This window comes from Chelmon rostratus, chromosome 22 (assembly GCF_017976325.1).
Source record: "Chelmon rostratus isolate fCheRos1 chromosome 22, fCheRos1.pri, whole genome shotgun sequence".
In the NCBI taxonomy this organism is placed as follows: domain Eukaryota; kingdom Metazoa; phylum Chordata; class Actinopteri; order Chaetodontiformes; family Chaetodontidae; genus Chelmon; species Chelmon rostratus.
Window position 1 is genome coordinate 13,027,718 of NC_055679.1, and position 14,256 is coordinate 13,041,973.

Genomic DNA, 14,256 nt, shown 5'->3' on the forward strand with positions numbered 1-14,256 from the left:
GGTGTTCATGCAACATTATAAGATAAACATCAGAATCTTTTAGTCATGATGATAATGATCCATTTTAGTGCGAGGTTTCTCAACATCGTCTGATGAATTTACCCATTCTGCTTTCATGGCTTTGATGGGTCCTTGTTGTCGTCATATTGTTTAAGACCACTGTGCATTTTAAAGACTAATATCTTACACTGACTTCAAAATAAAACTTGTTGCTGAATGGAAGCTCAGATTTAAGTCAGTTTGAATGTTTTTCTACATGTTTATACATTCTTCATGCACATTTGGTTTTAAAAAGTTTGATAAGTATGAGTGCCAGCATTTATATAATTCTGCCTGTAGGGGGCGTGAGAAACCCATTTGGCAGAGTCACCCAGTGGTCTCTTCCTGCGATGATTTCTTTTGGGCTTCTGACTTCATGTATTGTCCTTCTGTCAAAAACGTTAGCTCAGAGTTCAGAGGAGAGAGAGAAAAAGAAGAATAAAGAGGTTTGATGTCACAGTTTCTCGACTGTTTCATCAACTTTCTTGTATCTTTTGAGAAGTTTATACATACAGGCTGCAGGATTGAAATGCAATTGGACTGAACAGGACTCCCTCACCCCTCATCAACCCTGTACCCGAACTTAGATACCTACAAAACCTAATTTCACAAACAAAGACCATGCCAGTAGGATTCAGATTTTTAAATGTGTTTTATGGATGGAGGAGAGCTGCGTTGATGAAGGAGGATGTATTCTGAAACGGGGGAGAAAAGTGGGAAAAACGCTTGTCCACCCTCAGGACAAATCACCCAGGCACAGGCAGAGCAGTGTAGTGTGTGCTGTCCAACACCTCAGGTCAAGACTCAGCAGTCCACCTACACCTTAAGGACAAGGGACACTCATTTGGGGACAATAGTGTGCATATTTTGGCCAGGGAGGACTGACAGTTTGAAAGCAAGCCGACCGTGAAAGAAGCCATCCATGTCACTTATCGGCCACTTACAATGCGGTCCTGAGATCTCTTCATGACCCACTGACCCACTAAGACCATGACTCATGACTCACATGATTGCTGGATAAGTCAATGATCCTGCAAGAGGATAAAGTCCTGGGACTCCCCACTAGTCAGTTAGAAGTGACGAAGCCTCTCGGATAAGAAGCGAAGCATCTTCTAGAACCGCAAGCAAGTCCAAGTTCCTTTGGCTCATTCTCTTTGCCTGCTCTTACATTGTGATCAACTAAACCTAATCCGTTGTGTGAGGCCCGATAATGACTAATGTTGGGACTGTTCATCACGGCGGATGACCTGGTGTAATTATAATCTTTGCATGGACACCTGTTGCACCCACCATAAACGGCTGCCAGGGCTGTATCGGGCTTAGTAAGCAGCAGTGAGTCTCAACTGTGCTTTTAAATAGAGAAAACATTTCAAATATAGAACAGCTCCGAGGTCTTGCCACAAGCTATGTTCAAAAAGTTTTACATCTCATCCAGCTGCATTCAGATATTCACTCATATTGCATCTTGAAATTTTGCATATTTGGCAAAAGTTGGAGTAGTTCGACATGTAGGTGAGCACACTCATTTGTTTCCTGGCTTTGTGCTAAGCTGCTTGGCTGTAGGTTTAGAATTAGCGGGTGGTGAGGCTGCAGATCGTAACCAGCTGAGGACCCCTCGCCTCGACCCACCATACCTGCCTAAAGCAGCTTTCCAGGCTACTGTGGAAAGACGGCGGAGCAACATGGCGTGACATGACTCTGTGAAAGAGAACACGTGAAGGGCTCATTTCTTTTCTTGGATTTCTTCCTGTTTTCTTGTTGCTCTTCGCCTTTGTTTTCTCGTCATTTTTATTTTCCTCCTCCAATCAGCATGTCAGTGATGATGATGATGAGGAAGAAGCTGCCGTCCCAAACACACACTGGAAATTGTACTTAGATGTGATTTGCATCCTGTGGTTCAGATGTTTATCCTGTATAGCTTAGTTCCTTATTTTTTATTTCACTATTTTTTCTTATATTGGTATTTTGTATTTTTGCCTCTTACTTGAAAGTTGTGCCTTACTTGAAGGTTGATTTGTACTTGAAAGTTGTTCATCACTTGTAAGTTGCACATTACTTGAAAGTTCCTGTTCTTATTTTGTATGCCCTTGTGTGTCCACCTTTTTGAGCTGCTGGAACTGCAAATTTCTCCTTGGAGATAAATAAAGTATCTATCTATCTATCTATCTATCTATCTATCTATCTATCTATCTATCTATCTATCTATCTATCTATCTATCTATCTATCTATCTATCTATCTATCTATCTATCTATCTATCTATCCATCTATCCATCTATCTATCTATCGGCTGTGACTCCTGCCACTGAGACGGGTTCACATTTCACAGCAGGTATTTATCATCCAGACACTCCTCAGAATGTGGTTAATTACAGATTTATCAATTAGAATGTGAAAGTGGACGAACGTACGAACGTGAACAACATCAGCCTGAGTTACACAACAATCGCTGCTGCTTTGAGGAAAACCCCACAGTTAGCAGGCAGGCAAAACAACTGAGAGAAAGCAAACCCAACCTGTAAAGTGCAGTCAAGTTCACTTAAATTTACTCCACTAACACACTTCAAACATAGCTGAACAGCAACAACATTCAGCTAAAGTCCAAAGTGATATGTAGAATAAAAAGGGGAGAATGACACAAACTGTACCTCGTTGTTGAATTATACTTACAGAGTAAAAAGGGGAGAACGGTACATATCTTGTTCCTGTGTAATTAAAAATGTCAAGATTTTTTGTTGTAATTATCTGCACACCATACTCTGCAACTGAAAGAATGAAAATAAATCTTAAGGTTCTCAGTACCTTATTAAATATTCAGTATTAGCTGTGTTCGATCTGCCCTCATCTCTATGCTACCTTATTACATTCGACTATTATGTATTATTGAATCTGGTGCAGACAGACTTTTCATTTAGCACCATAATCTAGTCAAAAATTCCCAGTTTTTTTTAACCCTAACCTGCAGAACCACGAACGTTCCCTTCAGCCTCAGCTGCAACTTTGTGTTCAGCAATAATTAGCAAGTGTTAACAAGCTAAACTAAGATTGTGAAAAGCATACAGAGTCGTGAACATGACTCTCGACTTGTACCAGTTGGTGATATTCAACCTGTTCAAGCTGGCAGAGAAATCCCAGATATTCTGGTCTGATCTTCAGATTTACTTTCTTCTCGGGTGATAAACTACATGTCCCAAACCATCTGACATCCTAATACAATCACAGACGGACCTGTTGGGCAGCAGCAACGTAGAAACCATCTGGCCTTTGATGTAATGACCAGAGCTGTTTTCTTGTGGGGTTAAATTTGTTCTCCTGTCTCAAAAGGAGCACCTGAAAAAGTCCAGATGTTCCACAGGCGGGGATGTGCTGTTACTGAGCAGTGACTAATGTCAGTGTCTTGATATTAGATGAAGCCGGGTTCTGGAAAATGTGAATTACGCGTGCAGGACAGCCTGGCTAACGTCAAAAGATAAAGCGGTAGATCATGTAGTTTGAGCAGGGTGGATACATTTCAGGCAGAAAGCACATCAGACAACATAAATAACAGGATAAAACATTCACCAGAGCCACCTGTTGGGCTACATGTGTGACTGCTGTGCACATGGCTGAAGCAAGCTCCATTCAGAATTAAAGTGTCTTTCAAATGACAACATGTGCAAAAGAAGAAACTTAATTTTGCAGGAAGGAACCAAGATTTTATAAGTAAAATAAGAATCAAACCGGACAGCTAAGACCCTTCATGTCCAATCACCTCGGATCCCGCCTGGAGCCTTCTTCCTGTCACTGGATGCCTGTTTCTCCCTGAGGGCCTCCTTCGCTGGGCCATAACTTCTCCTCCTGACAGAATAGCTTTCCCTAATAGTAATGTGATCAGTCAGTGCACAGAGGGGACTGAGGCTGCCCCTGTCCCGAGTGAGACATCATATCACACACATCCGCCGTCACTTCTCTTCCACTGAGTCAACAAGGCACAACCATGCCGGCTGTCACCGAGGAGAAGGCTGTGGTGCGAGATTTTATTTTATTTTTTTATTCTTTTTGTGGTGACCTACAAAAGCTTTTTGTGCCATTAGTGATGATGATCAGTCAAAGGCAGTCAGAGACGTGATGCATGTAAAAATACACAGCTTAACTCATTCTTAGAGACGAAGTTGGACATTTTGGGAAATACAGTTATGCTCTTTCTTCCAAAGACTTTGATGAGACACTGCTCAGCAGAACCTTTGCAGGTGATCAGCTAAGATAAATTAGCCAAAACGTCGCAACTTTACCTTTAAGATAAACTTCAGCAGAATTTACTTTAAACTCCATCCAAACTGTGTCCGCCTAAATCACATCTAAATCTCCTGTGACAGTGTTTTTTTCCATCTTCCATCTCGTTCCATCATTCCTCATAACAGCTGGATCTGACAGTGAAGAATGCTCTGGTGTCAGCCTTTATGGAGAGAAAACACATGTCCCGTCACCTTTGCCAAGACGGCACTGCGTGGGGGAGATGGTAATTAAACTTTAAACTTGGAAATAATTTGTTGCCAGGGTAACACACTCACCCAGAAGAATTAATAAATGAATTGTGCCTGATAGCGTGTGGGGGAAGAGTAGGGGGGAAATACAGTAGGTACAATTTTTGCATTAATGCAGTTTCCTTTTTTTTTCCCTCTATTTTGTGAAGGCTCAGCTACGTATGCATCAATTTGTTTGTCTTGCAAGATACTGAAAAATCTGAGCAGATATGACAGTGACATTTTAAGTTTGCAGTCACATTTGACAGATGCTTCATCATATTGCATCACGTCACCAGGCTCGGGTCGCTCTCCGAATGCTTACGGCCTACATTTTTCCCCTGATGTCAGCGTAAAGTAAAACTAAACGCAAAACAGAAGATAATCACAAATGTGGGAGTTGGCTAAGAAGAACAGAAACACTCTTCTTCTTTACTTGACTTTAAAGTGTAATTATGTGAAAAATGGCCATGGGTGCATTTCAGATGTCATTTGAATAAAATGCAAAAGCTTTTGCCCTGCAAATGTGCTTTAATGAGCTGCTACATTTTTAGAAAATTAAACCTTATTATTAGGCAGCAGTTCCTCTGCTTTCGTGTTAAAAATGAGATTTTAGGGGAGCTGGTTGAAGCTGATTATTAATGGCTTAACGGGGGAGGTTCACACTAAAAAGGCTGGTTTTGTAGTTTCTTAAAGAGCAACCAATATTACAGACTGTGGTTTTTGTCAGTTGGTGCAAAGTGACAACTCATGAAATATGTTTTAAATTGAAAATGCCTGCTTGTAAGCTCATCTTTACTTTCACAGCAGCTTTCTGAGCAAACCCATTGTGAACACACACACATGTGCACTCACCGGTTGGGAGAGCAACAGCCCTGTGGCTCGACTGCGAGGAGTCAGCGTGGAGACGGCGAGGGGGGTTGCTAGGCGACGGCAGCCGGGGCAATTCCCCGGGCGGGTGGGTGGGGTCGCGGGCTGGTGATACAGGCCGCACCTGCTGCCCGACAGGCGCACACACACACATGCAAACATTCCTAATTCACACAGAAACGCCACCTTTGCACCAACCCTGCTGTCGCTCGCCGTCACACTTGCACTCTTGATTTCACCTCTTTTGCTGCTCTTTTCTGGAAACAAGACCTGAAGCAAACTCGACCTCAGTGGTCAACAGGTTCAGACGCAAGAGCAGTGAACCGCACAGCTGAGAACCACACAGGTTCACACCAAGCTGAATCTAACACGCCCCACAAAACAACTTGTTTTTTTATTGATTTTCAGACATGCTTGATGTGAATACGCTGACTGGCACAGGTGAGCATTTTAACAAACATAAAGAGTCAAGGAGTGAAGGCTTTTCCTCTTTGGGTTGATGTTGCAAAACTCTCAAACCTGCACTTATAGACCTTTTTCACAGCAGGCATTATGGCGTGCAAGTGTAATTGACAGTAGTAAAAGTTAGCTAGAGGAGCTAATTCCAGGGTCCTGGCATCATGCAGGGCTCACTGTCACTTGATGGAACTGAGACATCGTTCACAAAACTAGCTTCATCTTCGCTTTTCCCGCTATGACAAGTTATGTGAGACGTTTTAGCTCTGTTTTGCTCTCCACGGACTCCTGAAGAAATGATCAGAGTCTTTAGCTCCTAAAAGGTCAATAACTTTGTCGTCTGTCTACTGTTTGCTGTTTGACAGGTTACATACAAAGGCTTGATCAAAGCGTTTTTGCTAATGAGACTGAATTAAAACCATAAAGTTGTAGGCTGTAAAATCAACGCACTGAGCTAAAAGATTAAAATCTTTTATTCAAATGCTCCACAGATCTGAGGGGAAGTGCAGTTTGGTGATAAACCTCTGTGGGTTTGTCACTGCTAGCAACCCCTTTAACATCACACATAGTCTTTTGATCTGTCGTTGGCATAAAAATATTGATCATAGCTCCTTTAAGGATAAATATGACATAAAACCACACTTGTTGTCTGTAATCTGATCATTTACGGGAACGGGATGTATTTAGTCAAACTGAATTTGCTGCTTTTGAGAAGCTTTTGTAAAATAAACTAATCCCTGTGAAAATCCCATTTAATCCTATTTAAGAGAGTGTTGCATTTGCTCGCCTGGTTCGAAAACAGAAGCAGCACGAGGGATTGGTGCTGGATTATTGTATGTGGCAACACATGGCCACAAGACTTTTGCTTTTTTTTGGCCAGAATAATGTAATCAGAATTCATCATATTTTATTAGTGACTTGTGGCATTTTATTACTTATTAACTGGTAATTTCCTCACTAAAGTGTGTTCTAGCGTATCTATATATAGTGAAACCTGAGTCGGTGGGGCATGGACGCCCATTTGCACAGCAAATCTACTTGTGCTATTCACACAACAGCGAGTGAACAACACTTAGCCTTGTCTTATGTGCATGCACACATCCATATTCACTCCCCAACACAAACAAATTAAAAACTCAGGAATAATAACTCGGGGTTCCATAATAAGTGAGGCGCTCTGAGGAAATTAGTCGAGATTAGTTTTGGATCTGACGAGGGCCTTTGCAGAAAAAACTCATTAGAAAATACGGTATACTGTATTCTTCTGGTATTTACCTTGCTGGCTGTCCCAGTGAAGGGAAATGTCACCTCATATTAAGTTTGCCACAGCCCTCGGAGCAATTGGAATTTATTATCAAATTTCTGCATAAGCGGATGCACCGTTGCAAATTAAATGAAGGCTTATGATGATATACATAATGAAAGAGAGGACCTTTATTGGATGAGAATCTTGGGTTTTCCTCATGATGTTTGGCTCAATCTGACATGGACAGCACTCATGTTGAGGGCCTGAAAGCGCTTTCAGCAACACGTGAACAAGCCAAGTTTTATCCCGACTCTCACCTGGTTTGTGGTGCACATCCTTGTTATGAAGGATGCAGAGGAGGGAGAAGAAAGCCCTTCATTCATTGTGGAATTGAGCTCATTTTAGGTGGCAACTGTACGCTTCAGGGGAAGAAATAATCTCAGGATGTGTAGATACAGAAAACTTTCTTGACTTGCTTCCCTGTGCTGATGATCAGCTGGAGGTCATATGAGGCTGATAAACAGAGACCTGTCCGTTAATCTGCATGAGGAGTGCAGACAGTAGACAGGAAGGCGGCTGAACGGTGTTTGTGCCAAGTGTCCGGCGCTTCACAAGACTCCAGCGGCGACCGAGCCGCGCGTAATAGTTAATGTGCGTGGTGTGAAGAGAGGGCGCCCGCCGGAAACGCGTTTGTGCGTCAGGAGCACAAACACAAACACACACACTGTAAAAAATGTCATTAGCAGTCACCGACACGTCAAAAGTGTCCATGCTGTGCCATCTCTCGCCATTTTTTAAATTTTCTTAATGAGTGAATCCAGCGCAGTGGACTTCCATTACATTTCTCCACCTTTGTCTGGATTTTCACAAAAAAAAAAAAATCGCCAATCTCCACTGAGCAGAATACAGCAGCACGATCAAGAGAGGACACTTTATTCAAATAAAATTAATGTAGAAATGGTTTGAAGTCTCACCCACTTCCACACACTCCCCCCACGTGTTCAACAGGGAGGACCTCGCAGCCAAACGGCGGCTCAGATGTTTTTTGCAGTGTGCGGAGTGGCACCGCTCTGCCGGCCGAGCTGAGCCTCTCAGTGCGCCCTCCCATTTTCTCCTTTTATTTTTTGACACACGCCGTAGATCTGCTCTAATAGCCTATCGCAGTCTGAGACACTTAACGGTCACACACATACGCGGCTCAACCAAGAAAAAAAAAAAAAAGCCCACTCCTCAACTCGGCCGGTGGGGGGGACATAGCTACCAGATGAGATTTGTTTCCAAACGCGCACCGATGGCGGTGTGAGGCGTTTGGCTGAGAAGTACGCACGGCGCGGTGGATTTGGTGAATCTTTTGTTTTTTGTGCACCTTCTTCCTGCCTGGATCCCGGCTGAGGTGGGGAGGGGGAGGACTAATCAAAGCGATGGATTACTCAGTCTGCCTACTTTTACTCCTGTCAACCATTTCGTCTGTGTCGGTCGGACAATTCCCAACAGCGCAGATGTGAGTACGGCTTCAAAACAGCCTGTTGGCTCCTCAAAGTCTTGGTGTAGCAGAAATGTCAGCCTGGCTTTTTGCAGAGTTTCATGTTTCACAGTCCAGATTTCTTCTCTGATAGCCAGAGATATAAAAACACAGATTTTAAAGCTCTAAAAGGCGAGTGTTTGGGGTTTATATTCCGTTTAAACTGCAGTTGGTGGAACACGATCCTCGAAGCGCCTCGGCGCAGGCAGAAAGCGACTCCTTCCTGCCAGCTGATGATGATCGCACATTACTTTACCTCGTGAAACGCGATATCTGGAGCTGCTCCGCGTTCGCTGGCAGCTCGCTGCGGCGCGACATGTGGCTCTGCTGTCAGATGAAGGTAGACTGAGGTCCGGATGCGGCTCATGGGCCGCCCAAAACTTTTCCTGCAGCACCTCCACGCACGCATGTTCTGCATGAGTTTGTCCCGAGGGATCATTATCCAGAGATTTGGTTCTGTGGATAAACCTGATTTATTTTGCAGGGCATGACGGTTGATGCTGAGTCTGCCGGAGAACTCAAAATGAAACAATTAATTGATTGACAGCAGCAATTTTGCCAATATTAATAAATAAATGTTCTTTTTTCCAACAAAAATCTCAGGTTCCACCTTCTGAAGTGTGAATATTTGTTGAATTCAGTCTTATGTGACCATAAGTTGAATATCTTTGCATTTTTTGACTGTTGGTCAGACTAAACAAGCAATATTGAGAGGTCACGTGGGCTCTGGGAACTTGTGATTGACTCTCTTATACAAAAAAATTACCCGATTAATCAGGAAAATTTCTGAGAGGATAATCGGTGATGAGAATAGCTGCGAGCCGCTGCCCTAAAATCAAATTATAGTGGATTTAAACTAGTATTTCTCATTTTTCTGCAGACCATGTGGACATGACAGACACACAGATCTAACCTACTGGTTCCTCAGCAGATTTCTGACATGTGGACCAGTCGTTATGCTTTGCAGTCTAATTTATTGCCAAAGTCTCAGTATTTTTGCCTCCAGCTATGAGCTGTAAGCTCTCCACTGGCCCTGCAGGATGGGTTGTGAACCTGAGATGTGGTCGAGGTATCACTGTCACTGCCTATATTTGACTCCCACCCTGTATATTTGCAGCGCAGCATTAATAGATGCAACAGATGATACGTCCTCAGAATGCAGGTCCCAAATGAAAGGAACACGTGGGTGGGCGACGCTGCACCTCGCACTGTATCAACAGGTTTACGATATTCCAGATGGTTCGATAAGAGGCGGGACGACAGCGTTTGGTTTTGAACGCAGCCCAAGATCGTTCCCCGAGAGAGGTGGTGAGCCATGATGGCACTCAGCCTAATGGCCGAGCACAATGATGTCAGACTAGCAGAGTGGCCTGCCCACTCCCTCTATTTCATGGGCACTAAGTGGATTGATCTGTGGGTTGCGTACATGATATTCGCACAGGCTTGGCGAGCTACAGACCCACTTTCACTGACACGCTTGACGCACTGAGTAGAGCTGGCAATTTGTCAGGAAAAACAATATTAAAATTCACAACAGGATTGGCAGGAGCTCTTTGTTTGAATTAGGCAAACTTCATTTAGTAGATGAGACATGCCAGACTGAAACAGGAAAAACCCTCAGTCAGCTCACGTAGTCTGTATTTTGACATCTGCTTCTTAGCTGTAACTAATCATGACAATTTCTCACTGTGGAGGAAAGTTTAAGTGCAAAGTATGTGAAAGTGCAAAGCCTCTCATTCTCATTCTCAGCGCGCCCCTGGTTTTAACTGCAGCCAGTCTTCCTCTGGGCGCACTCTTGTGGTGATGGTGATTTTGACTGACAAGCTTCCAGTTGACTCCTCAAGGTGAAAGTTGCAGAGAGACGCAGGGAAACCAGGAGGGCAGGGATGGAGAGGCTGGCCCGGCGTGTTCTTCTGCAGGGAATCCACGAAGGTGGACGGGCGAGCTCGGTGCTTTGCGACTAAAAAGCGAATTTCCATACAGTATGTGCGCGCTGGCACGGCCGCGCTCTTCCTGCCTTTCTCTCTCACCTCCCTGTCTCATGGCTTGAAGTGTGACTGTGTCTCTGGGCTCCATCTCCAGCCTCACATGCCAGCATCTGTCCGCTCCAGATCTTCATGTCCCCGCTCCTTCTCCCGGCCCCCCCTCCGTCCCTTCTCACTCTCCTCCTCATCGCTCTCCCCTCTCGGCAGCGTTCATTCGCTGTCCATCTCCCTTCCCATCCGGCTCCTCGCGCATCCCTCTCCGTCCTCTCTGCTTTCCCTCGTCGCCCGAGGGCGGATGATTAACATCATCGAATCTGAAATGCAAAGTCTGATGTCATGGACTGAGCCCCGGAGATCTCGGCGCCGACGAGCGCGCTGCGAGATCAGGGGAGATAAAAAGAAAAGATATAGATGGACAGACAATGAGAATACCCAGACTGCTTGGCCTTCATGATCTCATATGTCTGTTGTTTATGGACATTTTGCTGCATAAATCCTGCATGTCTACTGTTTGCTGCTACCACCCTCACAGCCAGGAACACAGGAAGACACGTCCAAATCGTTGTGTCATCCCGTGCCAGGCCATTGTGCTGAATTCAGCCACCCAATCCAAGACTTGATCATATGCTTCTCTCCGGCTTTGGCCTTAGTCACCACGAAAAGGACATATTCTGTCTCCATCTTCCCTTTTTCCACAGTTTCTGTCACCCTCTGCTCCATTTCTCCCATTCTCAATTGCTTTTTTTTTTTTTTTTTTTTGCTTTTAAAGGCTAACTAGATTTCATGCTCCACCAGCTAAAGAGCCGTGCTTCTCGTGTTCGCGGCCTCGTCTCCGGCGGTCAGTGGGCATGATGTGAGGAGGCTCTGCTTCTGATCTTAGTTGTGAGCAGGGAGAGCGTAAAGATATGTGCATACGAATATGCAGCAGGTATGAATTCTATGCAAACAAAATCCAGACTTAGAGAGAAGACAAGGCATCAACAACTTGGAATATAAGCTTATTCCCTGCCGACGGGCCCAGACTTGCTTGTTTCCCTGTTTCCAGTCTTGATGCTAAGCTAAGCTAACTGTATGCTCGCTCCAGCTGCATAGACATAAGTCTGGTGTTGATCGAATAAGCACAAATTTCTAACTGTCCCTTTAACTTTTTACTTAAACGAGTGAGAAGATTAATGTTCTCTCATTGCTTTCTTTCTGGTGTGAGTTCCCTGATGGTAGTTTAGTTCTCCGCCTCACTTTGTCTCACGTGACGTCTTTCTCTCAGTCTTGACACTTGTTTCACCCCAGTGGCTCGTAACGAATATGGCTCCGGTCCCACTCGAGGCCACCCATATGCATCTTATTTCATGGCCAGGCCTCCTCTGGACCCCAGATGCTCGGACGCACAGCTTCCGAGCGCTTCAGTCATAAAATGTGGCATGTTGCAATAACAAAAGCTACAATCACGGGTTTAATCTGCAAAGCTGTGATCAGACAAATACTGGAGTGACGATTTAAATGTTTTCTTTTGCATATACTTTTGCTTTATCATTGTCATTGTGGTTGCTGATGATTTGAACCAGAAAAGGTGCCTATGCCCCTGGAAAATCATGCTGTGTATATATATATATATATATATATATATATATATATATATATATATATATATATATATATATATATACACCAACCAATATATTTGCAAATTTTGTTTTTTGATTTTTTTTTTTCAGTGGAAAAAGCTCCAGGCCTTGTGTCTCAATTGAATCACGGAGCCTTGATCTTGTTTCTTGCTTTGGGAGAGACGGAGAGATTTAAAAACGTCTCATCTAATATAATTGAGGAATGAAATTTATTAAAAAAAAAACAGATAAAAGAGCTTTCCCTTCAACTTTTTATTCCAGTGTCAAACCTAACTTGGAGTACGACACTGATAATACCGGGAGGTTTGAAGAGGATGAATCATATGTGATGAGCAGATGGTAATGATCAGCCTGTCTCGGGTTTCCTTGGCTGTGATTTTTGCGCCTCGCCGCCACCGGGGAGTTGCTAGCAGGTATTTCAGGAGGTGCGCTCCTGCCTTGAGACGAGCAGCTGGCGGCTGTATCTGTTACACACACACACACATGCAATGGTGCAAGATGTGTGCCTATGGATAATGCTTGCTCTGCACTCTGGCATTATTTTCTTTCACCCTCTCTCACAGTTGTTTTCTTGCTCTTTTATCACATTGTTCCGACTTTTTCCCCACTCGTATCGCCCCCCAGTTCTCGCCCTCCTCCTCTGCCACTCACTCCCCTTTGCCCCCATCTCAACCAGGGCTATATTTAGGCACGCCTCAGTCTATGTTTGGAGAAGGGACTTTTGAGTGTCCTTACTCAGACGTAGGTAGAGATACAGGACAGAGGGGGGTAGAGTGGCGAGGGGCTTCCCCCTGGTGCAAGTCTCTCCTCTGAAGTTCCTCTTGAGAAAAAGTCATGTCCCCCCGTATGTGAGAAGAGCATTTTGGAGTGACAATGCAGCCCCGGCGCTGTATTACTTCCCCACAACCCTTTGGCACATGGAAATTCCCAAGAATTTTCCATTGCAGCGTTTCCCAGGCAACCTTGGGAATAGCTAACAGCTGTTTGGTTTGGAGGCCCGTCCGGTGCAGGAAGCACATCTGTATACCGTAATATAAAGCTCGGGGAGTGTAGTTTTAAGGCTGTGCTGTAAATCACATGTGTCACACACACCTTATTTTAATGCTTTATTTATTTACAAGCCTTTTGTAAGGACATGAAGAAAGCGTCTAATCAATAATCAGTCAAATATGGAAAAAAAAATCCAACCCTGTGGCTAATCTCATCAGCAGCTTTTTATAGCCGTCATCTCTCGTCTTCTAAGTTCATGATCAAATATTTGTCACTGCCGGGGCTCACAAAGACCTTTTATAACCTTTCAAAAAGCACCACAGATGTATTGTTAAGCTAAAAACAAGGCGCACGTACCTGACAAGAACAACATGAGCTTTTAATAAAATAGCTCAAGCTCGCTGCTTACCGCTTTTTATGTCAACAGACTACGTCCAAAAAAAGATCTGGACGGATATGCTGCTCAAAATGTACTTAAAGCACAGTTTGACATTTTAGGAAATGTGCTCTTTCATATTCCTGCAGAGAGTTATTTGAGAGGATTGATACCACTCTCAAACATGATGCATCCAGCAGCTGGTTAGCTTAGCTTAGCTTCACTTAAAGACAGGAAAAAGGGGCAAACAGCTAGCATGGCTCTGTGTAGTTTGGAAAAATTAGCCCACTAGCGTCTCAAAAACTCACAAATTTTGTTTTTGGTTTGTTTTGCTCTCTACCCTCCTGCCAAGCTAAGCTAACCATCTGCTAGCTCTGCTTTCACATATTTGTGGACTGGAGGTGTCCTCTTGCCAGTTTTGAAATAAACTTTCCCATAGATATCTGGAAATGTGGTTAAGGACTCCTAATCACACACCAGAGGCGTGAAGTGCTAAAAATATCTCCAGTGAGCCACCACGAGCCCATCTGATGTGTAATATTTTGACAGCGACGCAGAGAAAAGCGGCCTCATGATGGCCTGTGATGGCTTCTCTTGAGCCCCTTAATGAAGTCGTATTGCAGCGAGCTGTTAATTCTGGACTACACTT

General features: G+C 43.9%; 1 protein-coding gene across 2 annotated transcripts in view; it reads left to right on the forward strand.

The window, feature by feature from the left end:
- The first annotated feature begins 8,336 nt into the window (after positions 1–8,336).
- The window catches only part of cacna2d1a (calcium channel, voltage-dependent, alpha 2/delta subunit 1a), a 100,991-nt gene continuing 95,071 nt past the window's right edge, over positions 8,337–14,256 (forward strand). For both annotated transcript variants that reach the window (XM_041964332.1, XM_041964333.1), the window contains exon 1: positions 8,337–8,613. In XM_041964332.1, coding sequence (XP_041820266.1) covers positions 8,534–8,613 — 80 coding nt within the window. In that variant the 5' untranslated portion in view covers positions 8,337–8,533. The remainder of the gene's footprint in view (positions 8,614–14,256) is intronic.